The 24,620-nt window shown below is 34.4% G+C and overlaps 3 protein-coding genes across 3 annotated transcripts in view; 1 reads left to right on the top strand and 2 right to left on the bottom strand.

Moving 5' to 3' along the window:
* Window positions 1-11,875, top strand: part of LOC149482619 (intermembrane lipid transfer protein VPS13A-like) — a 47,258-nt gene extending 35,383 nt beyond the window's left edge. Inside the window, exons 47-53 of the mRNA XM_089703440.1 lie at window positions 2,137-2,251; window positions 2,755-2,865; window positions 3,266-3,289; window positions 4,189-4,331; window positions 4,728-4,873; window positions 4,983-5,109; window positions 11,282-11,875. Of these exons, the coding sequence (XP_089559566.1) occupies window positions 2,137-2,251; window positions 2,755-2,865; window positions 3,266-3,289; window positions 4,189-4,331; window positions 4,728-4,873; window positions 4,983-5,109; window positions 11,282-11,416 (801 nt within the window). The 3' untranslated portion in view covers window positions 11,417-11,875. The remainder of the gene's footprint in view (window positions 1-2,136; window positions 2,252-2,754; window positions 2,866-3,265; window positions 3,290-4,188; window positions 4,332-4,727; window positions 4,874-4,982; window positions 5,110-11,281) is intronic.
* Window positions 7,253-9,260, bottom strand: LOC149482622 (uncharacterized). Its single transcript, XM_089703435.1, has one exon. It carries the CDS (start codon window positions 8,877-8,879, stop codon window positions 8,139-8,141), a length of 741 nt encoding a protein of 246 aa, XP_089559561.1. The 5' UTR covers window positions 8,880-9,260; the 3' UTR covers window positions 7,253-8,138.
* Window positions 11,876-13,246: 1,371 nt separating the features above from the next.
* LOC149482623 (coiled-coil domain-containing protein 130 homolog) lies at window positions 13,247-24,262 on the bottom strand. Its single transcript, XM_089703441.1, has 6 exons — window positions 24,109-24,262; window positions 23,648-23,973; window positions 21,283-21,410; window positions 20,763-20,895; window positions 16,393-16,774; window positions 13,247-13,816 (listed from the first exon to the last, which is right to left on the bottom strand). Exons 2-6 carry the CDS (start codon window positions 23,957-23,959, stop codon window positions 13,722-13,724), a joined length of 1,050 nt encoding a protein of 349 aa, XP_089559567.1. The 5' UTR covers window positions 23,960-23,973; window positions 24,109-24,262; the 3' UTR covers window positions 13,247-13,721.
* Window positions 24,263-24,620: the final 358 nt, after the last annotated feature.

Below are 24,620 nucleotides of genomic sequence, written 5' to 3' on the forward strand. Positions count from 1 at the left end.
TTTTTTTATACTTCCGTAACTTTTTGTGCATTACATAGCCATTTACATTGAACATATTTGCGATATTCTCTTTAATGTTTACTTCAGTTAGTATGAGAATATCTATTGGTGAGCATGAACTGTTTATTAATTCTAACACATAGCAAAAGTTTTTAATTAGTGATCTTATATTTATATGGACTAAATTTAACTTAAATTGAGATTTCGTTAACAATGGAACATTTTTACAAAATGAGTTATAGGTACTACAATTAAAAAGTTCTAAATTATTGCTTGGGATATTCGACTGAACTATGGTGACACATATAAAATACTATATCTATTACCGCCGATGATGTGCTGGTGCTGCCTGGTTTAAGAGATTTTCAATGTCCGTTTCGCTTCTGATCACAATAGGTTTATTATTCTCTGATTTACGGATTAATATATTCCCATGCTGGAACCACACATATTTATAGTTTGGTGTTAGTTTTTGCTTAGCTTGCCAAAGTAGGGTTTTATTCGCTTTAGTTAGGGCTTTGCGTACTATCACTTTGGTTTTAGCTGCTGGTACTGCTGCATCACATGCCACCTGTCCCACTAGTACCTCTTTGCGTCTGGAAGCACGTATCCACAAATTACATAATTCCTCCTGTTTGAACTCCAATTGAATACCTACATCCATCCTGTCCGTTTCTTCCTTCCAGGCGCTTCATGTTGGAGATTCCTTCGGTGGTTAGATTAAGGTTATTAGCTAACTTGTTACATACGTCATTAAGATCTTCGTTAGGACGGGACGGAATGTTGGCAACTTCTATGACGGTATCCAGACGCTGCTGCTCCATATAACGCACGTGTTGTTTTAATGCGTTTATTTCTAGATCGAGGTGTGATTTTTCGTTTTTGAGGTTAGTATATTTTTTCTCTAGCTCTTTTATTTGTTTATTTTGGGCTTCAACAGTTCTCGTTAGTTCGTCGATTTTGTCACAGCAGAAGCTTAAGGATGTTTCGATGGGCTGAAGCTCCTTCTTAAGTATTCTTTTCAGTTCTAAAGTAATATCTTTTAGGAATTTGTTAGTGTCTATACAACTCGTACCTTGGTTCCCTTCTGAGATATTATCATCTTCTTCCTCCTCTAATGGTATTATGAAAGATGATTTTTTGTGAGGCGAGTTAAGTTGAGATTCCTCACAAGTCCATTCGAGGCTTCCGGCGTTCCGTAAGGCGGAGAGTTGTTTGGATGACAGTCCTGTGCATGATTGGGTGGCATGAACAATCTTTCCGCACTTGCCGCATTCTAAGCCTGGTGTTCTTTTTGTTAGGGCCTTGTTACAGTTGTCGCACTTTGACATTGTAGTTATTGCACGCGATGTGTTGGCACAGTAGAACCGGTTACCGCAGCGGCGCGTATACGACTTCGATAGTGGACTGTATATAGGTCGCGATAAACGCTGCTAATAATGCTATGATATGGGACAACTGGGAACACTTTAATTACTGCTAATAATTATATACGATGGGTGCACTCACACACATCAGTCACCGTCAAGTCACCGATGACTGATCGGTGACGGTTTGTGTACGTATCCACAAACACCAGTCACCGTCATGTTGTCCGTCAGTCACGTCGCCGGTTTGACTGAATCATTGAACACATACATCAGGTTAGTCAGTGATTAGACGTGTGTCACGCTAGAGAACATGTAGCAATTGACGGTAGCACGACGCTGACTGAACTGAGACGTGACGGCACCGGGTGAGTGGGGATAAAAGTATGATACATGTATGGAAAGATTATTTGACGTGCCTGACCGGGGACGTCACTGATAGATTTCGTGCCGGCGACTGTCGTGTGGGAACAGAGTCATAATAGAACTATTGATACATATTTTTTTTTTAATCTTGTCCGGTGACGTGCCGTGACGGTGACTGATGTGTGTGAGTGCACCCTACGCGGATTCTAGCGGATAGAATAGCACTCGGGCGCTGCTATGAATGAACTGCGCTTTACGGCCGGCTCGGCCGTCGTACGTTAATATCGCTGATGCAGCATGACCCAAATTACGCTATTGCTCAATAATATGTAACAGATTATAAGTTACAAATGGTTAAAATAATATTAGTTCGCTCTCGAACACCTTCTACATTTCACCGCAGGGCTTCTCCCGTCGCCCGTCAGCGAGCGACGCGGTGCTGAGCGGTGCGGCGCGGATGCTGGCCAGCGAGCCGCATGCCACCAGCACACCACACAAGAGTGCGAAAACGGCGCTAGGTATATGTGTAGCTTTTATGGGTGATATCGTTCATAAAGTTTTTAATGTGTATTTTTATTGTTCCAAATAAACAATTTTGATTTCTTTTTTGATTTATTAACTCCATCCGTCATCCACCTATTTATTCATTCATTCACTCATGCATTCACTCGACATGCATTCACCCATTCATTCATTCACTCATTATTTCATTCCCTAATTCATCCATTAATAATTAATTAATTAGGTAATTGAATGAATTTCAATCACGGCTTACACTAAATCACTATTTTTAAATTAATGCTTTTTGCAGTAAATATAAAACCAATATACAAAAAGTGCTTGATTCTGGATATTTATCAAATGAAACCTTCTCAAACAATTAGGAATACATAATACATTTGAAGTTCTAGTTATTTTTTAATAATGAAACGAATTAATTAATTAATGAAATAAGAGCTAACTAATAACATTAAATGTACACAGTTACTGAGATTTATGTAAATAATTTAATAATTTGCAGGAAGTAGCGAGATCATCGACGATCTGCCTGAAGCTGTGATAGAGGCGAACAAAACGAACCCGGCAAGCGTTGCTCTCGCCGTCACCGGGATAATTGCAAGACCCACTTTTGGTTAGAATTTTTATTATTTATTTTAATTTTATTAGAATTATAAATTTCATAAAATGAAATACCATTCATTTAAATACGGTCTATGTTTTTCATGTACAGTCTTGTAAGTTTTTACATCTTTATAAGTTTTAATAACAGTTTGATAATGTTTATAAGTGTTATTGTGGTAGTAACTTAGTTGAAGGAGATGTTTCATAGTAAAGAAATATTTATCACTTTATCAGGGATAGAACCAAGATTTTAGTTGCTACTCCAAATGTCGTACTGAAATAGTTTTACAAAATTACACAGAAAGGAAATATAGCCGTATGAAACATCTCTTTTTATACAATGTAGTTGAAATATCAAATAATTAGCTTCTAATCATTCACTTTCTGTCTGTTCTCTGTTGGACGAGTAGACGACGATAGTGCCGTGGTGCGATGTGAGTATTGGACGCATGTTTTATACATTCATTCGCTCGTTCATTCACACTGCACAGCCAAGAAGAAAATACATAATATATTGAATAAGAAATGAAAGAATTTATCTTATCTTAATACTATTATAAAGGCGAAAGTTTGTAAGGATGTATGGATGTATGGATGTATGGATGTATGGATGTATGGATGGTTGTTACTCTTTCACGTAAAAACTACTGAACCGATTACAATGAAATTTAGCACACATATAGAGGGTAACTTGGATTAACACATAGGATAGGTTTTATCCCGGAAATCCCACGGGAACGGGAACTATGCGGGTTTTCCTTTGAAAACGCGGGCGGAGCCGCGGGCGGAAATCTAGTAATTTATAAAGGATGATATAATTTATATTTTATACTTTTTAACGATTAGCTAATGAACTACTTAAAAATATGAGAAATGGTAACATTATTATTGCTCTTTGATTATTCTTCGTAGAGTATTACAACTGTTGTATCAATTATTATTATAACCACTAAAAACCTAAGAAAATTACTTTATCATACGATTGTATAAAATTGGCATGTTTTTATTGCACGTTTTGCGTTATTTTATTACTTCTCTTTCCACTTCGTTATACACAACTCGAAATAACTTGTATGTCACAGCGAATTGGTTGAATCTGTAGTTTAAAACACTGAACTTATGAATTACTTCAATTAAAGTATCTATAAAATATTATAATCTACGTAAAAAACATAAGTAATTAATATATACTTTTAAGTAGGTGTATTTTAAAATCAGTTTTTTCCATTGCTTTTAACTGAAGAACGGATTTAAAATCCTTATATTTATTACTCTAGTAAAATGAATTACAAGGGAATATCATACGTGAAATGATCGATTTGGGTATAACCAGACATATGCCGCGAAGTGTCCCGGCTCGCGCAGTATCGTCGCGCGGGCGCGGGCTGTGCGGAGGCCGCACTGCGCGCGTGTGCTGAGCGGTGTGGCGGGCTGGTTGCTAGGCGACGGTTGCCTAGAGACTGCTCTAGTGTTGAGGTGCGTGTGGCGGGAAATGTATTAATAAGTGAATATGAGTTTGCACTATGTATTCACTTCTGATCATAATAAATATATATTTTATAAAATTCATTGTGTTATTACTTATTTATTATTTACGTCATGAATATTTGTGAATAATTTTGTGTTGAAAAAAATCGATTATTTGATTTGTTTAACAAGTTGACTCCAAAGATATGTATCGCATGCTATTGAAATAAAATATAATTGTACGTAGTAAGATTACACAGAAAGTAATTCAAAAATAATTGTTTCTGTTTTTTTAATTTTTCTCAGTTTCTAATTATTTCACTCAGAATTATATTTCGGCATGCAGTAATAGAGAAGAACTGAAGCACTATTTGCTCATAACCAAAAACTAACTTTGTATCTCAGGGTATCCGCGCATACAGTCCGTGGAGCGCGCGTGGCGCGGCGTTGCTCGCGCAGCTGTGCCGCGGGCACTACGCTGACACGGATGGTTATGTTGCGCATGCGCATCTCTCGCGGACATCCACTGCTACTGTACTCGTTACCACACAGTTAGTATTGTGTATTGTAATATGTTTATAGTGTTTTGTATTTTTCTCTGATGATGATGATAATGGTGATGATAATGATGATGGTGATGATGACGATGATGTGTTGCAGGCACGTGTTCGTGGTGCGGTGTGCGGGGCGCGGCGGGCGGTGGCGCGCGGAGTGGGCGGCGCCGCTGCACCGGCTGCTCGGCGCGCCCGCCGCCGCGCCGCCGCATCTCGTGCTCAGCGTGCGGCAGGTGAGCGGGCAGTGCTTATTTATTTATTAATTCTTTATTGCTCTTAAAAATTACAAATTGAGACTTAATCTAGGATACATTGTAACAAACGGCGGCCTTATCGCTAAATAGCGATTTCTTCCAGACAACCGGTCGTACCTTCTATCCACCTTTTTTTAGGGCTTCCTACATTTCTTTTTCCCTTCGGCCCTTTCCATATAGTTGTCTCCAGTGTCCATCTTTTGTCCGTGCATCTTGCTATATGTCCCGCCCATTGCCATTTCTGTTTTAGTGCAAATTGTAAAGCGTCGATGATTTTTGTCTTTCGTCTTATTTTTTCACTTTTTACTTTTTGTATTTTTCTTATTTTAAGTATACTCCTTTCCATTGCTTTCTGGCATGCTACTATTTTACTTTTTATTTTGGAGCTGTATGTCCACGTTTGGCAACCATATGTAAGGGTAGGTAAGACACATGTGTCCAATACAATTTTTTTTAGATGAAGGGGAAATACGCCTTTTAAAATTTCCTTTAAGGACCAGAACTTTTTCCAACTTATATTAGCTCGCCGCACTACCTCTAGTTCTTCGCTTTTGTCTTCGAAGGATAGTTGTTTGCCTAGGTAGATGTAATTGCTGACATATTCAAGTGGCTTTCCATTTAGGAATATAGCATGTCTGTGGCTGTTCGTCAGTATTTTTGTTTTGTCCTCGTTCATTTTAAGACCTACTCTTTCACTTTCTTCATTAAGGTTGTTTATCATTTTATCTAGTCCTTTACTTGTTTCAGCGAAAAGAACAATATCGTCTGCGAATCTGAGGTGTGTAAGTTGAGCTCTGTTTACTCTTATGCCATCGAACTGCCAGTTAAGATTGTTAAAAATGTGTTGTAGTACCATTATGAATAACTTCGGTGAGAGCGGGTCGCCTTGCCTTACTCCTCTGCAAATCGATATAACCGGACCTCGAGACTCTAGTTTCACCTGACTCACACAACCCTGATAAATATTTTTCAGGACCTTTACGTAGTTTTCGTTTATGTTGCACTTGCTTAGTGATTCCCAAATAGAATCATGTGAGATCGTGTCAAACGCTTTGGCATAATCGATGAATGCAATGTATAGTGGGCGGTTGAACTCCTGATATTTCTCCATCACTTGTTGTAATACGTGCATATGGTCTGTAGTAGAAAAACCTGAACGAAAACCTGCTTGTTCTACAGGCTGGTAGATATCGATTTTCGGAGCTAGACGGCTTTGCAGAATTGACGCGAACAATTTGTATATACTTGAGAGCAGACTAATCGGACGATAGTTAGAAATATCTTGAGGGTCACCTTTCTTATATAGGAGAATTATATCAGATCTTTTCCACTGCACTGGCACCTGACCAGTTTTCAGAACCATGTTAAACAAGTAGGTAAGTGGGCGAGCTAGTAGGATAGCGCCAGCTTTAAGTGCCTCATTTTGTAAACCGTCTGGACCTGGACTTTTGTCTGGTTTGAGTTTTTTAATGTGCTTGATGACTTCCTCTTCATTCACTAATGGCACGTCGTTGATACTTTGGGAAGTCGCTGTTGCTACATCAATTGTATTGGTAGTAGGGTTGGATTTTGTATATAATTTTTTGTAAAAATCTGTAGCACAGCTCAAGATGTCTTTTCTAGTTTTAGTTACTTCAGATGTCGATTTTATGTTTGGGATCCAGGTTTTGTGGGTTGTTAGTTTCTTGTAGGCTTTTTTTTGTGCTTCTGTGTGTGTTTAGGTTATTCTCAATTATTCGGTACCTATGGTCTTTGTAATCTTTGTTGATCGCTTTACTTGTAGTTTTAAATAATGTGCTTAGTTCTTTCTTCATTTTTTTAGACTTTTGCTTTATTTTTAAAAGTTCGGTTCGTCTTGTAAGAAGCGCTTTTGTAGATTCACTAAGTATTTCGTTGGTAGTTTTTAATTTTTTATTTTCAGATCTGCATGCAAGGCTGACAGTGATGGCGTCAACTAATTTATCGTAAAAGGTTGGAATATGTTCTTCTTTTTGTGTTTCTATTTTAAGTATGTTAGTCTCTAAGTTTTCCAAGTATAATGATATGTCTTCATTAGTTTTGAGTGGCTTAGGTTGCGCTTTGAAATCTGTTCTGCTTTTTTTCCTTAGGTCTAGAATATACGTAGCTCTAACTAAGCGATGATCAGACCGGAATCCAAAGCCATGTAAAACTTCTACGTTCCTAATCTTTGTGGGTTGATTCGACAATATAAAATCAATTTCATTTTTAATGTTACCACATGGTGATAGCCAAGTCCATTTGCGGTTATTTCGACTTTTAAAGAAGGAGTTCATAATTGTAAGTTTATGCTCAAGTGCGTATTGTATCAGTTTCTCTCCTCTTTCATTTCTGATTCCATATCCGAATTTACCAAGAACAATGTTATCGCTGTCTTCCGTGGTGGGTTTGCCGATTTTGGCATTAAAATCACCGATAACGAGTACTTGGTCAGCTGCCTGGCTTTGGGCTACTTGCAAAGTTTCATAGAATAAGTTGATTTCTTCATCTGTGGCCTTTTCAGTAGGTGCGTATACTTGTATTATTGTAAGCATTTGATTGTTGTATTTAATATTTAATAGTGCAACACGGTCTGAGAGCGCTGTGAAGCTTACAATGTTGTCTTTATATTCTTTTTTAATTAAAAAGCCGACTCCATATAGGCCAAGTGTTTCGCCTTTGTAACAGAAAATATAATTATCATGTTCTTCGATTACATAACCCATTCTTCTCACTTCCGCCAGTCCAAGTATGTCAATTTTTATTTTTTGTAGCATGTATGTTAGTTCTATAAATTTTTGGTAAGTTGATAGTGATCTTACGTTGAACGTTCCAATCCTTAGAGTCGTTTGTGGCAATTTTTCCTTTCTAGGTATTACTTTGGTATTAGTTGGAGGGTTGTGGTCTTGTTCCCCCACGGGGACCAGCCGGCTTGGGGGAGGTTGATTTTTTATTCTAATTTCTTTATCCATTTTATATTGTTTTTGTTTTCGATCGCCGGTAATTGATTGCTATTGTTTTGGTGTTATTGTTGAGAGTGTTGAAAGTGAGTTTGATCGGCCTCTCATCATATCAAAAGCGTTTATTCTACTATTTTTTGACGTGCTTGGTATTTGTTGCTTCTTTGGCTGTGCTTCTACTTGTGGTGATGTTGATTTTTCTCTCTTCCTTTTATCTATGACTTTTGAATTTTCTTTTACTATGAGTTTATCGTACTTTATGTACGCCAAGTTTCCTTTTTGTCTTTCTTGCATTAGTTGGGGTTGCAGTGACTTCCTAATTTCTAATGTTTCTTTAGAGTAGTCTTCTGTTATATATAATTCTTTTAATTTCTTTTTATTTCTCATAATTTCGTTTTTTTTCCATCCACTTATCAATGAGAGAAGCATAGGCCTTGGTTTACCATTTTTATTTTTTGATCCGATCCGAAAAATTTTATTTATTTCATAATTTTCTATCGTTATGCCTAATTCCTCTATGAAACACTTTTTAATGTATTTCATTGCATCCAGTGTCGACTGCTCCTTTTCCGCTAAACCGTGAATAATTATATTATTACTCTTCTTTTCTCGCTCTAGAGACTCCACCTTCTTTTCCAGCTTTTCTACTTTAAGTTTAAGTATATGATTTTCTTCTACAACGGGTTTTAATTTTTCTTCCATTTTTACGAGCAATGTGTTGGTAAGTTCTGACGTTTGATTTTGCATTTCAATCTTCATCTTGTCGAATAATAGTTGAAATTGTTCGTCCATAATTTATGTGTAATTGTATAATAATATAAAATATTCTCCCTTTTTTTGTTTTATTTTTTGTCAGTGGCAACACTGCAATCAGGTTAAAGAATGTAATTTTGACATCTATGTGTCAGCTGTCTTTTATTATGACAGTTATGACTTATGAGTTAATTGCAAGATTGATACCAAATGCTGTTCTAACCTCAATGTTTTGCCAATATTTGTTGTTCAATCTTCCTTGTAAATCCAGTAAATAGCGCGTTGAATATTATTAGGATCTCTCAATCACACTAAGAATTTTCTTTGAATATAGTAATATAGTTGAGACTGTGACTTTAAACTATTATGTGGAATATTTTATACGGAGCACTGACACTTTGATGTTTACAATACGAAGTACCGGAACCGAAATATAGCAGGAAACGAATGGAGAAAAAAGGCAAAGGACAGAGATACCTGGAAAAAGTTGGAGGAGGCCTATACCCGAGAAGGGGTTCCAATCAATGGTACTGATACTGGATAACGTCAAAAATTAAAAATAAATAGAAAAAAAAATTAAATTAGTATTAGTGATTAAAATTCAAGTTAAAAAAATAGTGTAATTTTAATATGTAAAATAGCTTTTAGTATGTAAACTACCTGTAACAAAATTTCTTGTGGATTGGAAATAAACGGGCTTTTTATTATTATTATTTATTTAACCGGTCGTACAGAGAGAAATTAGCATTTGTTCCCAACGAGTAACACCCTCAAATGTCACACTGTTACTCGATGGGAATGTTTTTAAGAAAAAATTCCCAACCAGTCACACTGTTACTCGATGGGAACTTTTTATTACTAATTTCCCAACCAGTCACACTGTTACTCGATGGGAACTTCTTATTAGTAATTTCCCAACCAGTCACAATATAACAGTAGTTAATGAAAAGAAGAATTAAATCGTTTTTACTTTAAAAACATTTATTCGTCATATTGCTGGTGATTCTCCTTTGAACGTTTTATTCTTAAATAATTAAATAAAATTACAATACCTAAATACATACATACATACATAGACTCACGCCTGTATCCCCGAAGGGGTAGGCAGAGGTGTAATATTACACCCACATCTCGCCATCTATATTTAAGTCCCACGTAATAAGGGGGGGGAGGTACCTAAATACAATCAGCTTTATATAATATATCAGAGTAAATCATCACATTTTACAACAATTATCAGTTCTAATTTCTAATGTTAATTTGAACTTTAAACAATTTTCCAAATACATATAATTAGCCATAAGTATGTTGTGACAATTAAAATTATGTATAGCAAAATAAAGTTATGATAAGCCGGCAACATCAGTTATCGCGAGTGTGTAATGGCGGTTATTTTCCCATGCACATTTAATGTAAAAATACTTTTGCATCCCTCTTCCCGCGGCCCCGGCGGCGGCGGCCACGTGTCGTAAGTGGGGGAGAGGGACGCAAAATAAATTAGTCAGAGCAGTGCAACGAAGCAAAGTGCACGTTGTCGACAATGTCAGAGCCCACCGCATCTAGTTCGTCCGGTCAAGTGCCATTAAATTTAATTAAAAGGAATGGTGGGACAATTTTGCTACGAAGTGGACATCAATTTTATGCTAGACGAAAGCATAGTAGCGGATTAATAGTGTGGGCGTGCACAAAACGAAACATTTGCAAAGGAATGGAATGCCGATTGTGTTTAGATATTGTTACTATGACTAAAACATTAAAATGAGAATTACTAGCAATATGACGAATGTTAACGTGTAACGTCCGTAATTAAGTAACTGTATTTACCAATGTTGTTATTTTGTTGATTTTAATACTAATTTAAAAAACCGATTTAATTCTTATTTTCATTAAGTTCAACAGTGTGTTCCCATCGAGTAACAGTGTGACTGGTTGGGATTTTTTTCTGAAGAAATTCCCATCGAGTAACAGTGTGACTGGTAGTGTGACCGGTTGGGAATTTTTTCAGAAAAAAATCCCATCGAGTAACAGTGTGACATTTGAGGGTGTTACTCGTTGGGAACAAATGGAAATTAGGTAAAGTGTTGTGTGTGTCTTAAGTGATTTTGGAAGAACAGCCAGCCAGCCGTCGTGTGTGACTTTGGTTTTGAATATAAAATTCAGAATCGAGTAAATCCACAAGACGCAACAACGCGCGTTAGTGCTTGCACTTCCACGAATACGAGCGTAAATGCGTTGACACGCTACATACTAGCGTGATCGTCAAACATTTAAGTCCTTGAAGTTTTATTAATTATCAATGTGTCAATGTTTCTATCACAATCATAACAATTTTTAAATTTCCAATTCAATATCACAGCAGTTAATACTTACACAGGAATCATTCAACAGTTAAGTGATTAATTTTCGAGGTCGGTTAATAAATTATCATTACAATATTCCAGGATGAGCACGTGAGCTACTTTTCAACGGATGAAAAGGCGATAGAGATTCAAGACCCAGAAGTACTGAGTTGGCTACGGAGCAAGATTGAGTGTGCGCTCGTACAGGCTCTTGAGGATACACGGTGTAATGAATAACGCAATTATTTTAAGAAAAAAGAGGAGATACTATCTATTTGAGACCTTTGTACAAGTGGGGGACAAAATAATTGTGCATTTTTCAAATTTGATCCATCTGTTTAAAAATACATAATATAAATCTTCTAATGGTTGTACATAAGTCTTTTAATAGTTAACGAATGTTTAAACTTTTAAGACGGTTGAAAGTTAAAATATACTATAATTGGAAAGTGTCAATTTCTATTCAAAACTCTATCATTTTCGAGTCTTGTAGGAAAGTGCATCGTTATTTTGTCCCTTGCAAAAGTATCTACCTACTTCATAATATTATTTATCTGTTCATTCTTTCTTTAATGATGTAACTACCTACAATTTGTTAAAAAAAGGAAAATTTTATAATAAAATTTCACAATGAAGTGGTACGTTTACTGATTTAATATAATACCTATCATTCAAGTTAGTAAACAGTTATTGCAGAATGCAGACAATATCTGTGTTCGATCATTTTCATATTTTTTTTTATATTTTAACTATGGCAGTGAAAAAATATAAGAGGCTTTTGACTTGCTATCTAACAAATTATTTACGCAAAAAAATGAAAGGATATTATTTAATATCTTTTTTCAAAATAATATGCTTAAAGAAAGCTGATACTGCGCTGAGCATTGAAGCACAAAAATGGACTCGTAATCGTTTATAATGGTTATTTGATGTTGACTGTAGTTTGTTTAGTTTAAATGTATTTAGATGTAGGAATAATTGTATTTGTTATATTTTGTGCTAAGCACTGGATTGGGTCAGTGATCTTCGCTAAATTCTAAAATATAAGAAATTGTTACTATACGGGAAACCCCAAAATATATATTTCTATTCGTAGAACCAAATAGCCTGAATGGAAAATAAAATAATTTAATCGCGACATGTTTATTTCCGAAATGTGTTCTAAATTAAAAAAGTTATTATTCTGTCAAAATGACATTTCACGCATCTGACCGCCATGTTTTATATTGTTGACAAATAAAAAATAAAAGTTTTATTGGAAAATTACTGAAACAAATGTTATTACTACTACTTATTTACTGACCATATTATTTCGCTTGTTAAGAGTTTATTAAAAACTAGTCACTATCGTTTAGTTATTATAGATAAGGGTCTAATAGATTTATTTATAACTAGCGGTCCGCCCCGGCTTCGCCCGTGGTACATGTTTACGTTTTCTCTACATAAGAACCATCCTCGTACTTCAAGGAATATAATAAAAAAAGAATTATCGAAATCGGTTCAGCCGTTCTCGAGTTATGCGCTTACCAACACATTTTGCGATTCATTTTTATATATAAGAAGATTATAATTGCGTAATTCAAACATGCGTAATTCATTTATAACAGAAAATGTCACTTTTCAATAAATTGAAATTGTAATCGATATAAATATTTATCGTTCCTTATATTTTTGTAATTTATAATTAAGGGTTCACAGTTTATTCGCATCATTTATTCAGAGGTGTAGATCACCCATATTAGCAATTTTTTCAAGACGCCTAAGGAATTATAACTACTTACGCTTTTATTATTTATTATGCTGTAAGGATCTAAAGCTCGTCTCTTTTATTATATTTTATGGAGGCTTCTGTATCTCTTTTTAATTGTATAACTTTAATCATTTTGACTCTTTTGTTTACACATTTTCATAAATCTATTTTAACCTCCTTTTTCAATAACTTATTACACCTATCATTATTATTATGATATTTTTTGTAATTTTCTTTAAAAACTAGAGATAGATCTTTATAGCAATAGTATTTCAGTATAAAAAGCATTGTTTTGTGTATTTCATGTATAATTTAAGCAATTGTTGTGGTTCTTGATGTTATAGTGTAGATCAGTCGAGTTTCAGCTGACATCGAACTGTATCGACGAAGCCTATTGATGTTTTTTAAGAGCAATTGAAATAAAAGATTTCATTGGAATATGTTTTTTATTTTAACCTTCTTTATATTTACAATTTAGTACAACAATATAAATTATTTAGATGCATTTTGCATCACTGAGAATACACACATATTTTAGTGGTTGGATATCTAATATATTTAGTGTCACTTTCCTGTATTCTGATTGGCTGTTAATGACATAAGATCAACCAATCCTTGCAGAATAAGTAAAAATATGCCGAAACAAACATTTAGTTTATATTTGTCTACTTGTGATAGTTAATTAATATTTATATAGAAAATATTTTAAATACCTAGCGAAATTCAGTAACAAGAACCGTATCTTTATTATTCTAATATGCTTGTTATTTTTCAAATCTAGGTCACAAGCCTTCAGTCAGAATTTTCCCCGCTAGAACTATAATCACCAACCAAAGACAATTTCTTATTACTTTCTATATCTTCACTCTTGGTAACTTTACCTTTAAGGGTGCTATAACAGTTTTTTAACAAAAACCGCTATTTTACGGTACAATTTTAACTCAAAGCACTTACACGTGAGAACAAAGTAATATCTTAATTTAAAGATAATATATTCAGTTCTACGATCATCTTATAAAAATTGTACGACGTCATACAAAATTGTCACTGAAATACGATTTTCCCAGCACAATGATCGCATAAAATGCAAAAAAATGGGGTCTAAACCGGTACACTTTTAAGAAAATTAAAAGCCTAATCTATCTTCTTACCTATAAATTATTGAGGGATATATAGTCCTTTATAGATTGTGATAATTTTTTTGTATCTAAATCAAAATTTTATTTCAATTATAAGCTAAATTAAAAATACTTGTCGATTTCTTCATACATTTTGCTCTCGCGGGTCGTCAGACCGCGCTCAGAAGCGCTCTTGGAAGGACGGGTGTATCGCTCCTCGTCCCAAAAATAAAAACGAATTAGAAAAAGATTATTGTGCGTATACTGTCGTTTTCGTGATTTGAAATATTTGATACTTTATAAGAGTAAACTGTATAAGTTTCATATTCCAGTTATTTGTAATTTAAAATTATGTTTTAAAAATTATGTTGACTGAGATCCTCTTTTTTTATGGGTTGTTGAACGGATTGGTGGGGTAAAGCAATTTGACAAAACTTAAATCCAAAATGGCGCCGAAGAAAATTTGCCATCTTTTCGTCATGGGTGTCATTTTCATGGTTTTTGGGGTAGCTATTAACCAATATGAGGTCAAAAATAAAATCCAAGATGGCGCCGACGAAAATTTTACATCTTTTCATCATGGGTGTCATTTTCATGGTTTTTGGGGTAGCTATTAACTAATATGAGGTCAAAACTAAAATCCAAGATGGCGCCGACGAAAATTTTACATCTTTTCGTCATGGGTGTCATTTTCATGGTTTTTGGGGTAGCTATTACCAATATGAGGTCAAAAATAAAATCCAAGATGGCGCCGACGAAAATTTTACATCTTTCCGTGATGGGTGTCATTTTCATGGTTTTTGGGGTGGATATTACGCAATATGAGGTCAGAACTAAAATCCAAGATGGCGCCGGTGAAAATTTGACATCTTTTCGTCATGGGTGTCATTTTCATGGTTTTTGGGGTAGCTTTTAACTAATATGAGGTCAAAACTAAAATCCAAGATGGCGCCGACGAAAATTTTACATCTTTTCGTCATGGGTGTCATTTTCATGGTTTTTGGGGTAGCTATTAACCAATATGAGGTCAAAAATAAAATCCAAGATGGCGCCGACGAAAATTTTACATCTTTCCGTGATGGGTGTCATTTTCATGATTTTTGGGGTGGATATTACGCAATATGAGGTCAGAACTAAAATCCAAGATGGCGCCGGTGAAAATTTGACATCTTTTCGTCATGGGTGTCATTTTCATGGTTTTTAGGGTAGCTTTTAACCAATATGAGGTCAAAAATAAAATCCAAGATGGCGCCGACGAAAATTTTACATTTTTTCGTCATGGGTGTCATTTTCATGGTTTTTGGGGTAGCTATTAACCAATATGAGGTCAAAAATAAAATCCAAGATGGCGCCGACGAAAATCTGTTATTTTATTTTAGTTTACTTCTTTATTATTAAGAAAATTACACCTATGACGAAAAGATGTCAAATTTTCGTCGGCGCCATCTTGGATTTTGGTTTTAACCTCATATTCGTTAATAGCTACCCCAAAAACCATGAAAATGACACCCATCACGAAAAAAGTCAAATTTTCGTCGGCGCCATCTTGGATTTTGGTTTTAACTTTTAACCTCATATTCGTTAATAGCTACCCCAAAAACCATGAAAATGACACTCATCATGAAAAAAGTCAAATTTTCGTCGGCGCCATCTTGGATTTTAGTTTTGACCTCATATTTGCTAAGAGCTACTCCAAAACCTTGAAAATGACACCCATGACGAAAAGATGTAAAATTTTCGTCGGCGCCATCTTGGATTTTAGTTTTGACCTCATATTGGTTAAAAGCTACCCCAAAAACTACCCACACTTGCAAATGTGTTTGCTACGTAGGAAAAGTTCAGATTTAAGAGTATCCTAGGTAATGTGTTATGTGACGAATACCTATAATTTATTTCATTCCGACTATTTTTCGGAATAACATACATTTACTAAGAATTGTATACAATGCCGGATTTAATACAGTGCCGGTAACATCATATGTATGATAATAATTCTACATTTCTTAAAAAGCTTTGATATTGTATACAATTCATAGATTATTATTCAATTAAATAATGATGTAAAATAGTCACACTTTTTTAAGTTGTTTGAATATACTAACATACTTATTAGGATCGTACCTACTAATAAAAGTAACAAAATGAATTTTTAAAGTTCCTAGTAATCTTCTGGAATCAATTTCAATAAAAATACATAATATCAAAAATTAAAAATAATATCAAGTATGAAGATGGTCTATAAAATGGAATGCGCTATGTTTACGTGAGCGTGATATTGCCGCGAACAAAGTTACGTCGTTAGATACCTAAATTTGAGTAACGCAGATTTGTGACAGCGTCCTTAACCTCTGCACTATTTTTATCATCTTTGTCATTACTATCTAAAACATTTTCTTCTTTTAAATCTTTAACTTCCACTTTATTTCTCTTAACTACCACCCCTAGCGCATTTCTTGTCAAAACTGCCTGTTTACTTAGCGATTCTTCCTTCTTTAAACCTCCAAAGCTCGTAAGAAGGCCACTAGAACTCGGTAGGGCTGGCGCGTTTAAGATTTTATGCCTTGTCACAGTCTGTTTCTCTTCTATACTTCTAGAAGGTCTAAGCGCGAGGAGGGCCGCCATGTTTCTATCGTCTTCGTTTTCTGGTAGAAGATTTATATCTAGAGAAGATCTTGCGAGCAGCAAGCCGTCGTTGATCGCAGATTCTTCTAGTTCTTTTCTGCGTTTCTGTAACAATAAAAATAAATTGTGTTATGAGACAAAAGAAAATAGATATTTGGTGTTCAACATTAAAAGATTTGATAACGCAATTTTAAACGCATTTTTTGACGTGACAACGTCTTATAATTCGATAGAGCCAGCTGCACGCACGAAAAAACATGACTCATGCGGCGTTACCTCGCTCTGAGGCGTTCCATGTAAGGCTTGAAGTGCGAGCGAGAGCGCGGAACGAGCGACAAAGAAGCACAATCGGACGTTGTCACGTTCAACTATCGTCAGTAAACCGACTTTACAGACAACCAATTTTTTTTAAATAAACAATACCTATTTATATCCCGACGTTTCGAACACTTTACAGCGAGCTTACATAACAAACGTTAAAAATGACTGATATAACTGGTCCTAGAGGTTTGTAGTGGAAAGTATTTGTTTGTAGACAGTCAGAAATTGATTGCTTTCGAATAATCGAAAGAATCGATTTTCGAAACATTTTATCTCAATAACTTCCGATTCGAAGATTTTTTGAGTACTGCAAACGGTAAAAATGACTGATAAATGGTCCTTAGAGGTTTGTACTGGATTAATATTCTTTTGTAGTTAGCCAGAAAATGATTGAATGCGGTTAATCGAAAAAATCGATTGTCGAGTCAATTTATCTCAATAACTTACGATTTGTCGAAATTACGAATATTTTTCCACTACAAATCTCTAGGACAATTTATCAGTCATTTTTAATGTTTGTAGTAATCGTATTCTACTTGGAAATAAAATTGCTTCAAATAAAATATATTTTAATATTCTTTCCGCTCATCTACATAAAAAAAAATGCATACAATCAAATACAAACGTTTATCTATAAGAAACAACGGGAAAAACGACTTTTTTTCCAAAACTTTGCCTAAACAATCATTTACCTATCCTCGCGAGCAGTAATTTTTCTTGGTCGAGCTTTTTTAGGCACTTGATCAGAACTACCATGCTTTTGAAATAGACTATAGCATTGAATACATTTTTATCGAATACTCTAAATGATTTGCAATTTTCCTGTTAAACTCCAGTTTTTGTAAACTTAAAATTATTTTCCTAGTTGATGGGTCACAAACTCACAACTCTTACTTTTACTCTTATTTTTAATGTAACATTAATTAATTTTCAGAAAATGTTAATGGAACTTTTAAAAAAATATTGGCGGTATTTCAACAGGTTTTGACTTTGGAACACGCGAACCGTGCTGTTTCTAATTTGTTGTCTAGACTGCAAACACTCGGAAATCAGACTTCCGAATTTAAGCTAACGTTTGATTTAAATAAATTAATTCCTTATAAAACTACTTAAACGGGTGTTCTATATCATATGAAATAATGCTTAATCTCTAATATGTTGATGCACAAATCTATACTAATATTATAAGGCTGAAGAATTTGTTTGTTTGTTTGAACGCGCTAATCTCGGGAACTACTGGTCCGATTTGAAAAATTCTTTCGGTGTTAGATAGCCTGTTTATCGAGGAAGGCTATAGGCTATATATCATCACGCTAAGACCAACAGGAGCGGAGCAATGAGGGTGAAACCGCGCGGCACAGCTAGTGTTAAATAAATTTGATGACTCATTCATAGTGTTAGGTATTTCTATTTTTACGTCCACCACTGTATATAGCGTAATTTATACTTATCATAAAATAAATGGTCCATTTTATTCACTTCAGAATACCTATAAATGGCCTTTTTACTGTAAATTTTTTTCACCGCGCGCAATAGTTATTAATCTAAATATATAAAAATGAAACCCGTTTCGCGTTGTCACCGCATCACGCGTGAACGGGTGGACCGATTTCGATAGTTCTTTTTTTATTATATTCCTTGAAGTATGAGGATGGTTCTTATGTAGAGAAAACGTAAATATGTACCACGGGCGAAGCCGGGGCGGACCGCTAGTTTCTTAAAAAACTATTCTGTTCTATATCATATGAAATAATGCTTAATCTCTAATATGTTGATGCACAAATGTTAAATAAATTTGATGAGTCATTCATTGTGTATGGTATTTCTATTTTTACGTCCACCACTGTATATAGCGTAATAAATTATACTTATTATAAAATAAATGGTCCATTTTATTCACTTCATTATACCTATAAATGGTCTTTTTACATGTTAGTGAACTTAGCAGATCATTTTTAGCAGATCAAAAAAAAAATGTGAGTTCTTATCGCGTGCAGATGAGTTCTACAGTTCCTGATACTATTTAGAAATAGTTCTAGCGTTTTTACCTTAAAAAACGACATTTGAAAAAATGATCTGCCAACTTCCCGTAGCAGATCATTTTTAGCAGATCAAAAAAAAAAAATGTGAGTTCTTATCGCGTGCAGTTGAGTTCTACAGTTCCTGATACTTTTTAGAAATAGTTCTGGCGTTTTTACCTTAACAAACGACATTTGAAAAAACCCGACCTGGACCCGGCTTAACGTGATGCTAAGACGTAATGCTACGACGTGATGCTACGACGTGATGCTACGGCGTGATGCTACGCTGTGATGCTACGGCGTGATGCTACGGCGTAATGCTACGGCATGTGTTACGGCGTGATGCTACGGCGTGATGCTACGGTGTGATGCTACGGCATGATGCTACGGCATGATGCTACGGCGTGATGCTACGGCATGATGCTACGGCATGATGCTACGGCGTGATGCTAAGACGTAATGCTACGACGTGATGCTACGACGTGATGCTACGGCGTGATGCTACGCTGTGATGCTACGGCGTGATGCTACGGCGTAATGCTACGGCATGTGTTACGGCATGAAGCTACGGCATGATGCTACGACATGATACTACGGCGTGATGCTACGGCGTGATGCTACGGCATGGTGCTACGGCGTGATGAAATATGACATAAATAAATTTTCTAGTGTTTCATTTTACGCGAGTATTTCTAAAAAGTATCAGGAACTGTAGAACTCAACTGCACGCGATAAGAACTCACATTTTTTTTGATCTGCTAAAAATTATCTACTACGGGAAGTTGGCAGATCATTTTTTCAAATGTCGTTTTTTAAGGTAAAAACGCCAGAACTATTTCTAAAAAGTATCAGGAACTGTAGAACTCAACTGCACGCGATAAGAACTCACATTTTTTTTTGATCTGCTAAAAATGATCTGCTAAGTTCACTAACATCCTTTTTACTGTAATTTTTTTACACGGCGCGCAATAGTTATTAATCTATATATATAAAAATGAAACCCGTTTCGCGTTGTCACGGCATCACGTGTGAACGGCTGAACCGATTTCGATAGTTCTTTTTTAGGGTTCCGTAGCCAAAATGGCAAAAACGGAACCCTTATAGTTTCGTCATGTCCGTCTGTCCGTCTGTCCGTCTGTCCGTCTGTCACAGCCGATTTACTCGGAAACTATAAGTACTACAGTGATGAAATTTGATGGGAATATGTGTTGTATGAACCGCTACAAAAATATGACACTAAATAGTAAAAAAAAGAATTGGGGGTGGGGCCCCCCATACATGTAACTGAGGGATGAAATTTTTTTTTTCGATGTACATACCCGTGTGGGGTATCAATGGAAAGGTCTTTTAAAATGATATAAAGTTTTCTAAAAAACATTTTTCTTAAAGTGAACGGTTTTTGAGATATCAGCTCTCAAAGTCGTAAAAAGTATGTCCCCCCCCCTCTATTTTTATAACTACGGGGTATAAAATTCTAAAAAAAATAGAGGTGATGCATGCTAATTAACTCTTTCAACGATTTTTGGTTTGATCAAAGTATCTCTTATAGTTTTTGAGATAGGTTGATTTAACTGTAATTTATTATATTTGCTGCTACGGAACCCTTTGTGCGCGAGCCCGACTCGCACTTGGCCGGTTTTTTATTATATTCCTTGAAGTATGAGGATGGTTCTTATGTTGAGAAAACGTAAATATGTACCACGGGCGAAGCCGGGGCGGACCGCTAGTAAATAATATTATACTTGACTCACTCTGAAGTTCCTCCTCAAAGCGCAGTTGGCCTCATAATCGTCTTTCCACACACTTTCATTTCGTCCCACAAGTTTGCCGAGCCTGGGCTTATCAAGTTTGCTCGCTTCTTCATCGCCTGTCTTGTGTTCCAGTCTGTAATAAGTAAATACTTTAACAATATTTTTTAACAAAATGTTAGTGTATTTCTTTATTTTGTTTACTTTCCAAAACTGAATTTATAGATACAGTAGCACTTTTGGTACAAGTAAATAGTGCTTGTATATTAGGTTTTGCTCTTAATGCATCTAGAATGCTCATTACTGTGCTTTTCAAGGAGAATGGTGTAAACAAAATTTATTTTAGTTTAAAATGGAAATAATTTTTGAATAATTTTTTTTTTCATAAATATATTGATACATTTTCTTATAAGACAGTAACTATTCTACACTGCTAATCGCTGTAGTCTTTTAAATACAACATCCACAAAATAATTATACATTAAAACATATACCTATTTGATAATGCAAAACAACAACAAACCTAAACATAGGATCGTCAAACAATTTCATCTGAGTTTCCTTGGTCTCGGGCACAATCTGGCCGTTCTCTGTGGGGTCCCATCTGTTCTCCTGTCGCCTTGCACCAGATACTATAACATAGTCTAAATTCTGAAAGAATAATTTTAGAATTTAATATACAAATACAAATGATTTCATACATAATATTGTCTCTTATTTATGTGGAATAAAAATATATACAAAAAAAAGCTTTTAAAAAAATTTTTAGTTTTGTCTGTTTTATAAGCAGTCTCTGAAAAAGTTAGACCGATTTACGTGATGTTATAAATCCCTGCGATATATCTTCTCACATCCCAGCAAGCACATAAATTGTATATTAACCAAAAATATATACAGAATTATGACTTGAAGTTATATTAATTATTTAAATCGTCACTATCCAAATATAAGTACTTTATAAAGGCATTTGCTTCATCAAATAATGCTAACTGTTATATTATGGTTACCAAAAAATTGTTACAATGTCAAAAATCTTAAATAAACGTAGGATAATTCTAAATTACAGCTTCTAAAACAGCTTTCAAACTTATAGTAATACTATTATCTTATATTGGTAATTTTAATAACGTTACGCTCTAAATAAGCATAAATAAATTATTTTATAGTGCCTTTGAACGTATGTTGGTTTTTTAAAGAATAAAAGCTTTATAATAGTCCATTATTGTGTTAATTTAATACTAATCCTATATTAACATTGAATTTATAACAATTATCGCTTTTGCTCCGTTTTCTTTCAAATCTATTCATCTCTACAGTATATAGCTATATATTGATCGAAATAAAAGTATTGTTAGAACTATGAGTAATAATAACATCGTAATTTGAATTTGGTTAATGGATAAAAAGGCTTTCAATAAAACTACAAAACAGGCGGATTCAAATGAAAACTTAAAAAGGAGTAGGTATACTGATTTTATTAATAATTGTAGTAAACAAAAAAAGATTCTTCATCGGCATCTTCATATTATGTTGGGAAATGCTTTACTTTGCAGGGCATGTTGGTTCTGAAAAGAACAAGCAAGTTTGTTTTTTAAATGGCTTAATTAAAAATCTTGGCTTATTTATTTTATACCAAGTACCTAACTAATTACGGTTCCCTGATAAGCTCGATAAAAATCAGGCACTAATACGTATAATGAGTTTAAGCATCATAACATATTTCCGAAGTGCTGTTATATGGCTGAACATAATAAGTGTCTTGTATTACACTATATACGAGCTCTAATTTTTGTGACAAACCATATTAAAATTAACAGCACTATTATGCTATCGTGAAATGCCTAAAGCTTTAATTTCATTTGTCGCCATTTGCTTTCCTTTTCCTATCTTACAAAAATAATACAAGTTACTAAGATCTGACTAGAAAGGGAATGAAATCATTTGTATTTTGTACCAATATCTTTATAAGGTACTTTAATTGTTAAAACTATTACTATAATCTAAATTTTGTGATATTTGTTAAAAATAGGTTATGTTTTATAAAAAAACTGATGCGCGCAGCTAATTTCACTCAAAACATTCAGAAATACAGGCGGTACTTACCCATCATTCAATATTAATTTTCACATTTAAATATTTCAAGTCCACATAACGTTGCACGATCAAAAACAGATCAATATATTTTTAAAATCAATAAGATTTTCTTTTTTACAAAGGAATTACAACAGTTAGCATTGTTATGAAATTTTAATAACAGATTGTAATTTTAAAAGCTATATAATGACTGTAATGAAGTCGCAAAAAATGTCATTTGTTTATTCATGTGCTCATAACTGACTTAATTAATGATTTAATACGATAATTATAATGCTATTAAATTGCCTTTATATAGCTCAACGCTGTCTAAAGGGGGGGCCCAAATTTTACTTATAAGAGTCGTATAAAAGAAATACAGCCGATATACGATTTGGTTATAATGCTTTGTACATGAACTCGTGCTATCATAAGTTTGTTATAATGGTGTTTTGTGTTTGCTGGGATGCAATTAAAAATTTTGATCTCTCAAGGAGACCAAAAGAACATTCACAAAACTGATTCCCTACTTGTTTCAAGTAAAAGTGATCAATAATAGAGACAATTTACAGCATACTTCCATGAACATACAGCTCACAACAGACATTACCTTTTCTCGTATAAAATACTAGTAAAATAATGCTGTTACCTGCATTATAACCTCATCGCATTGGTCTTAGTGTGATGATATATTGCTTTACTTGTTAAATGGATTATCTAACAGTGAAATAATTTCTCAAATCGGTTCTGTGGCGACTGTGAATAGCGTATTTAATACAAACAAGCTCTTAGTTATAGTATAATATCATACTTACACCAGGATCGGTCTTTATTTCAAAATGATTATCACACAAGTGACACTTCATCCTGAACTGATATACCGGAGTACTATAATACATGCCGATTTTAGTTTTCTCTGCGTTGTATCTTACACCCATACCAATGTGATTGTTGCAACCGTCACACCATATGTTGTAGGGCATCTCAAATCGTATAATAAGGATACCCATGTGTAGTTTCCTAGCTCGTTCTCGTAGAGCATGCGTGCCCATGAATTTGTTCAACCCCCCGACTTTTGGATCGTAGTCTGGGGGGTAATAATGGTTCTGGCCTTTACGTTCACCCATCTTGGTTTAAACGCCTGAAAATAAATGAATAGTTGTTAAAATTATACAATGCTGCTTGTACAAGTTTTACTCATAAAATTATTATCAAGCAACAAGGTAAGCAAAAATTTTTTTATCAAATTAGGTTCTGAATTTTATAAAATCCTTACTGTGTTGATTAATATATCAAGTAAGTAATTGTTATAGGAAAATGTTATTAAAAACAACTTACAAATAATTAAAATTTTATAAAGAAATTGTAAAAAAAGAGGTTCACTTTTCAGTTTTCACGTTTATTTATTTTTATTTTTTATGCCATCTGTCAAACAGTCAAATCTGTCTGTGAATCAAGGTTTCTCTGTCTACGGAATCAAGTGAATCCTGAGAGCGTTTTCACATTATCCGATCCGATATCGGATATCGGACGCCGATAGCCGATATCCGATATCGGATACAATTTTCCCTTTCACATTGTCCGATAAAATCCTTCCGATATCATCATGAGTGTTGCCAGAAATTTTTAGAGAAAACTTAACTAAATTGCCAGTTGATAAAAAAGGTATAATTAAAAAAAATTCAAATGATAGATCATAGTTTTACATACATTAAAAATAACTACATAAAAAAAAAAACAACTTCAAAAAAAGAAAAGTAAAATGTAAAAAAGATTTGATATCATTAA

Source organism: Colias philodice, chromosome 14, assembly GCF_061535455.1.
Source record: "Colias philodice isolate Cphi_HAF_F1 chromosome 14, ilColPhil1 Martin Lab GWU primary, whole genome shotgun sequence".
Lineage (NCBI taxonomy): Eukaryota > Metazoa > Arthropoda > Insecta > Lepidoptera > Pieridae > Colias > Colias philodice.

Bases quoted from the DNA above. Each gene is read 5' to 3' on its own strand.
- LOC149482622 (XM_089703435.1), bottom strand. From the start codon at position 8,879: ATGGACGAACAATTTCAACTATTATTCGACAAGATGAAGATTGAAATG.
- LOC149482623 (XM_089703441.1), bottom strand. From the start codon at position 23,959: ATGGGTGAACGTAAAGGCCAGAACCATTATTACCCCCCAGACTACGAT. The intron at 21,411-23,647 runs GTAAGTATGATA...TTATTCTTTCAG, and splicing joins AAATAAAGACCGATCCTGGT to AATTTAGACTATGTTATAGT. The intron at 16,775-20,762 runs GTGAGTCAAGTA...TTATTGTTACAG, and splicing joins CTTTGAGGAGGAACTTCAGA to AAACGCAGAAAAGAACTAGA.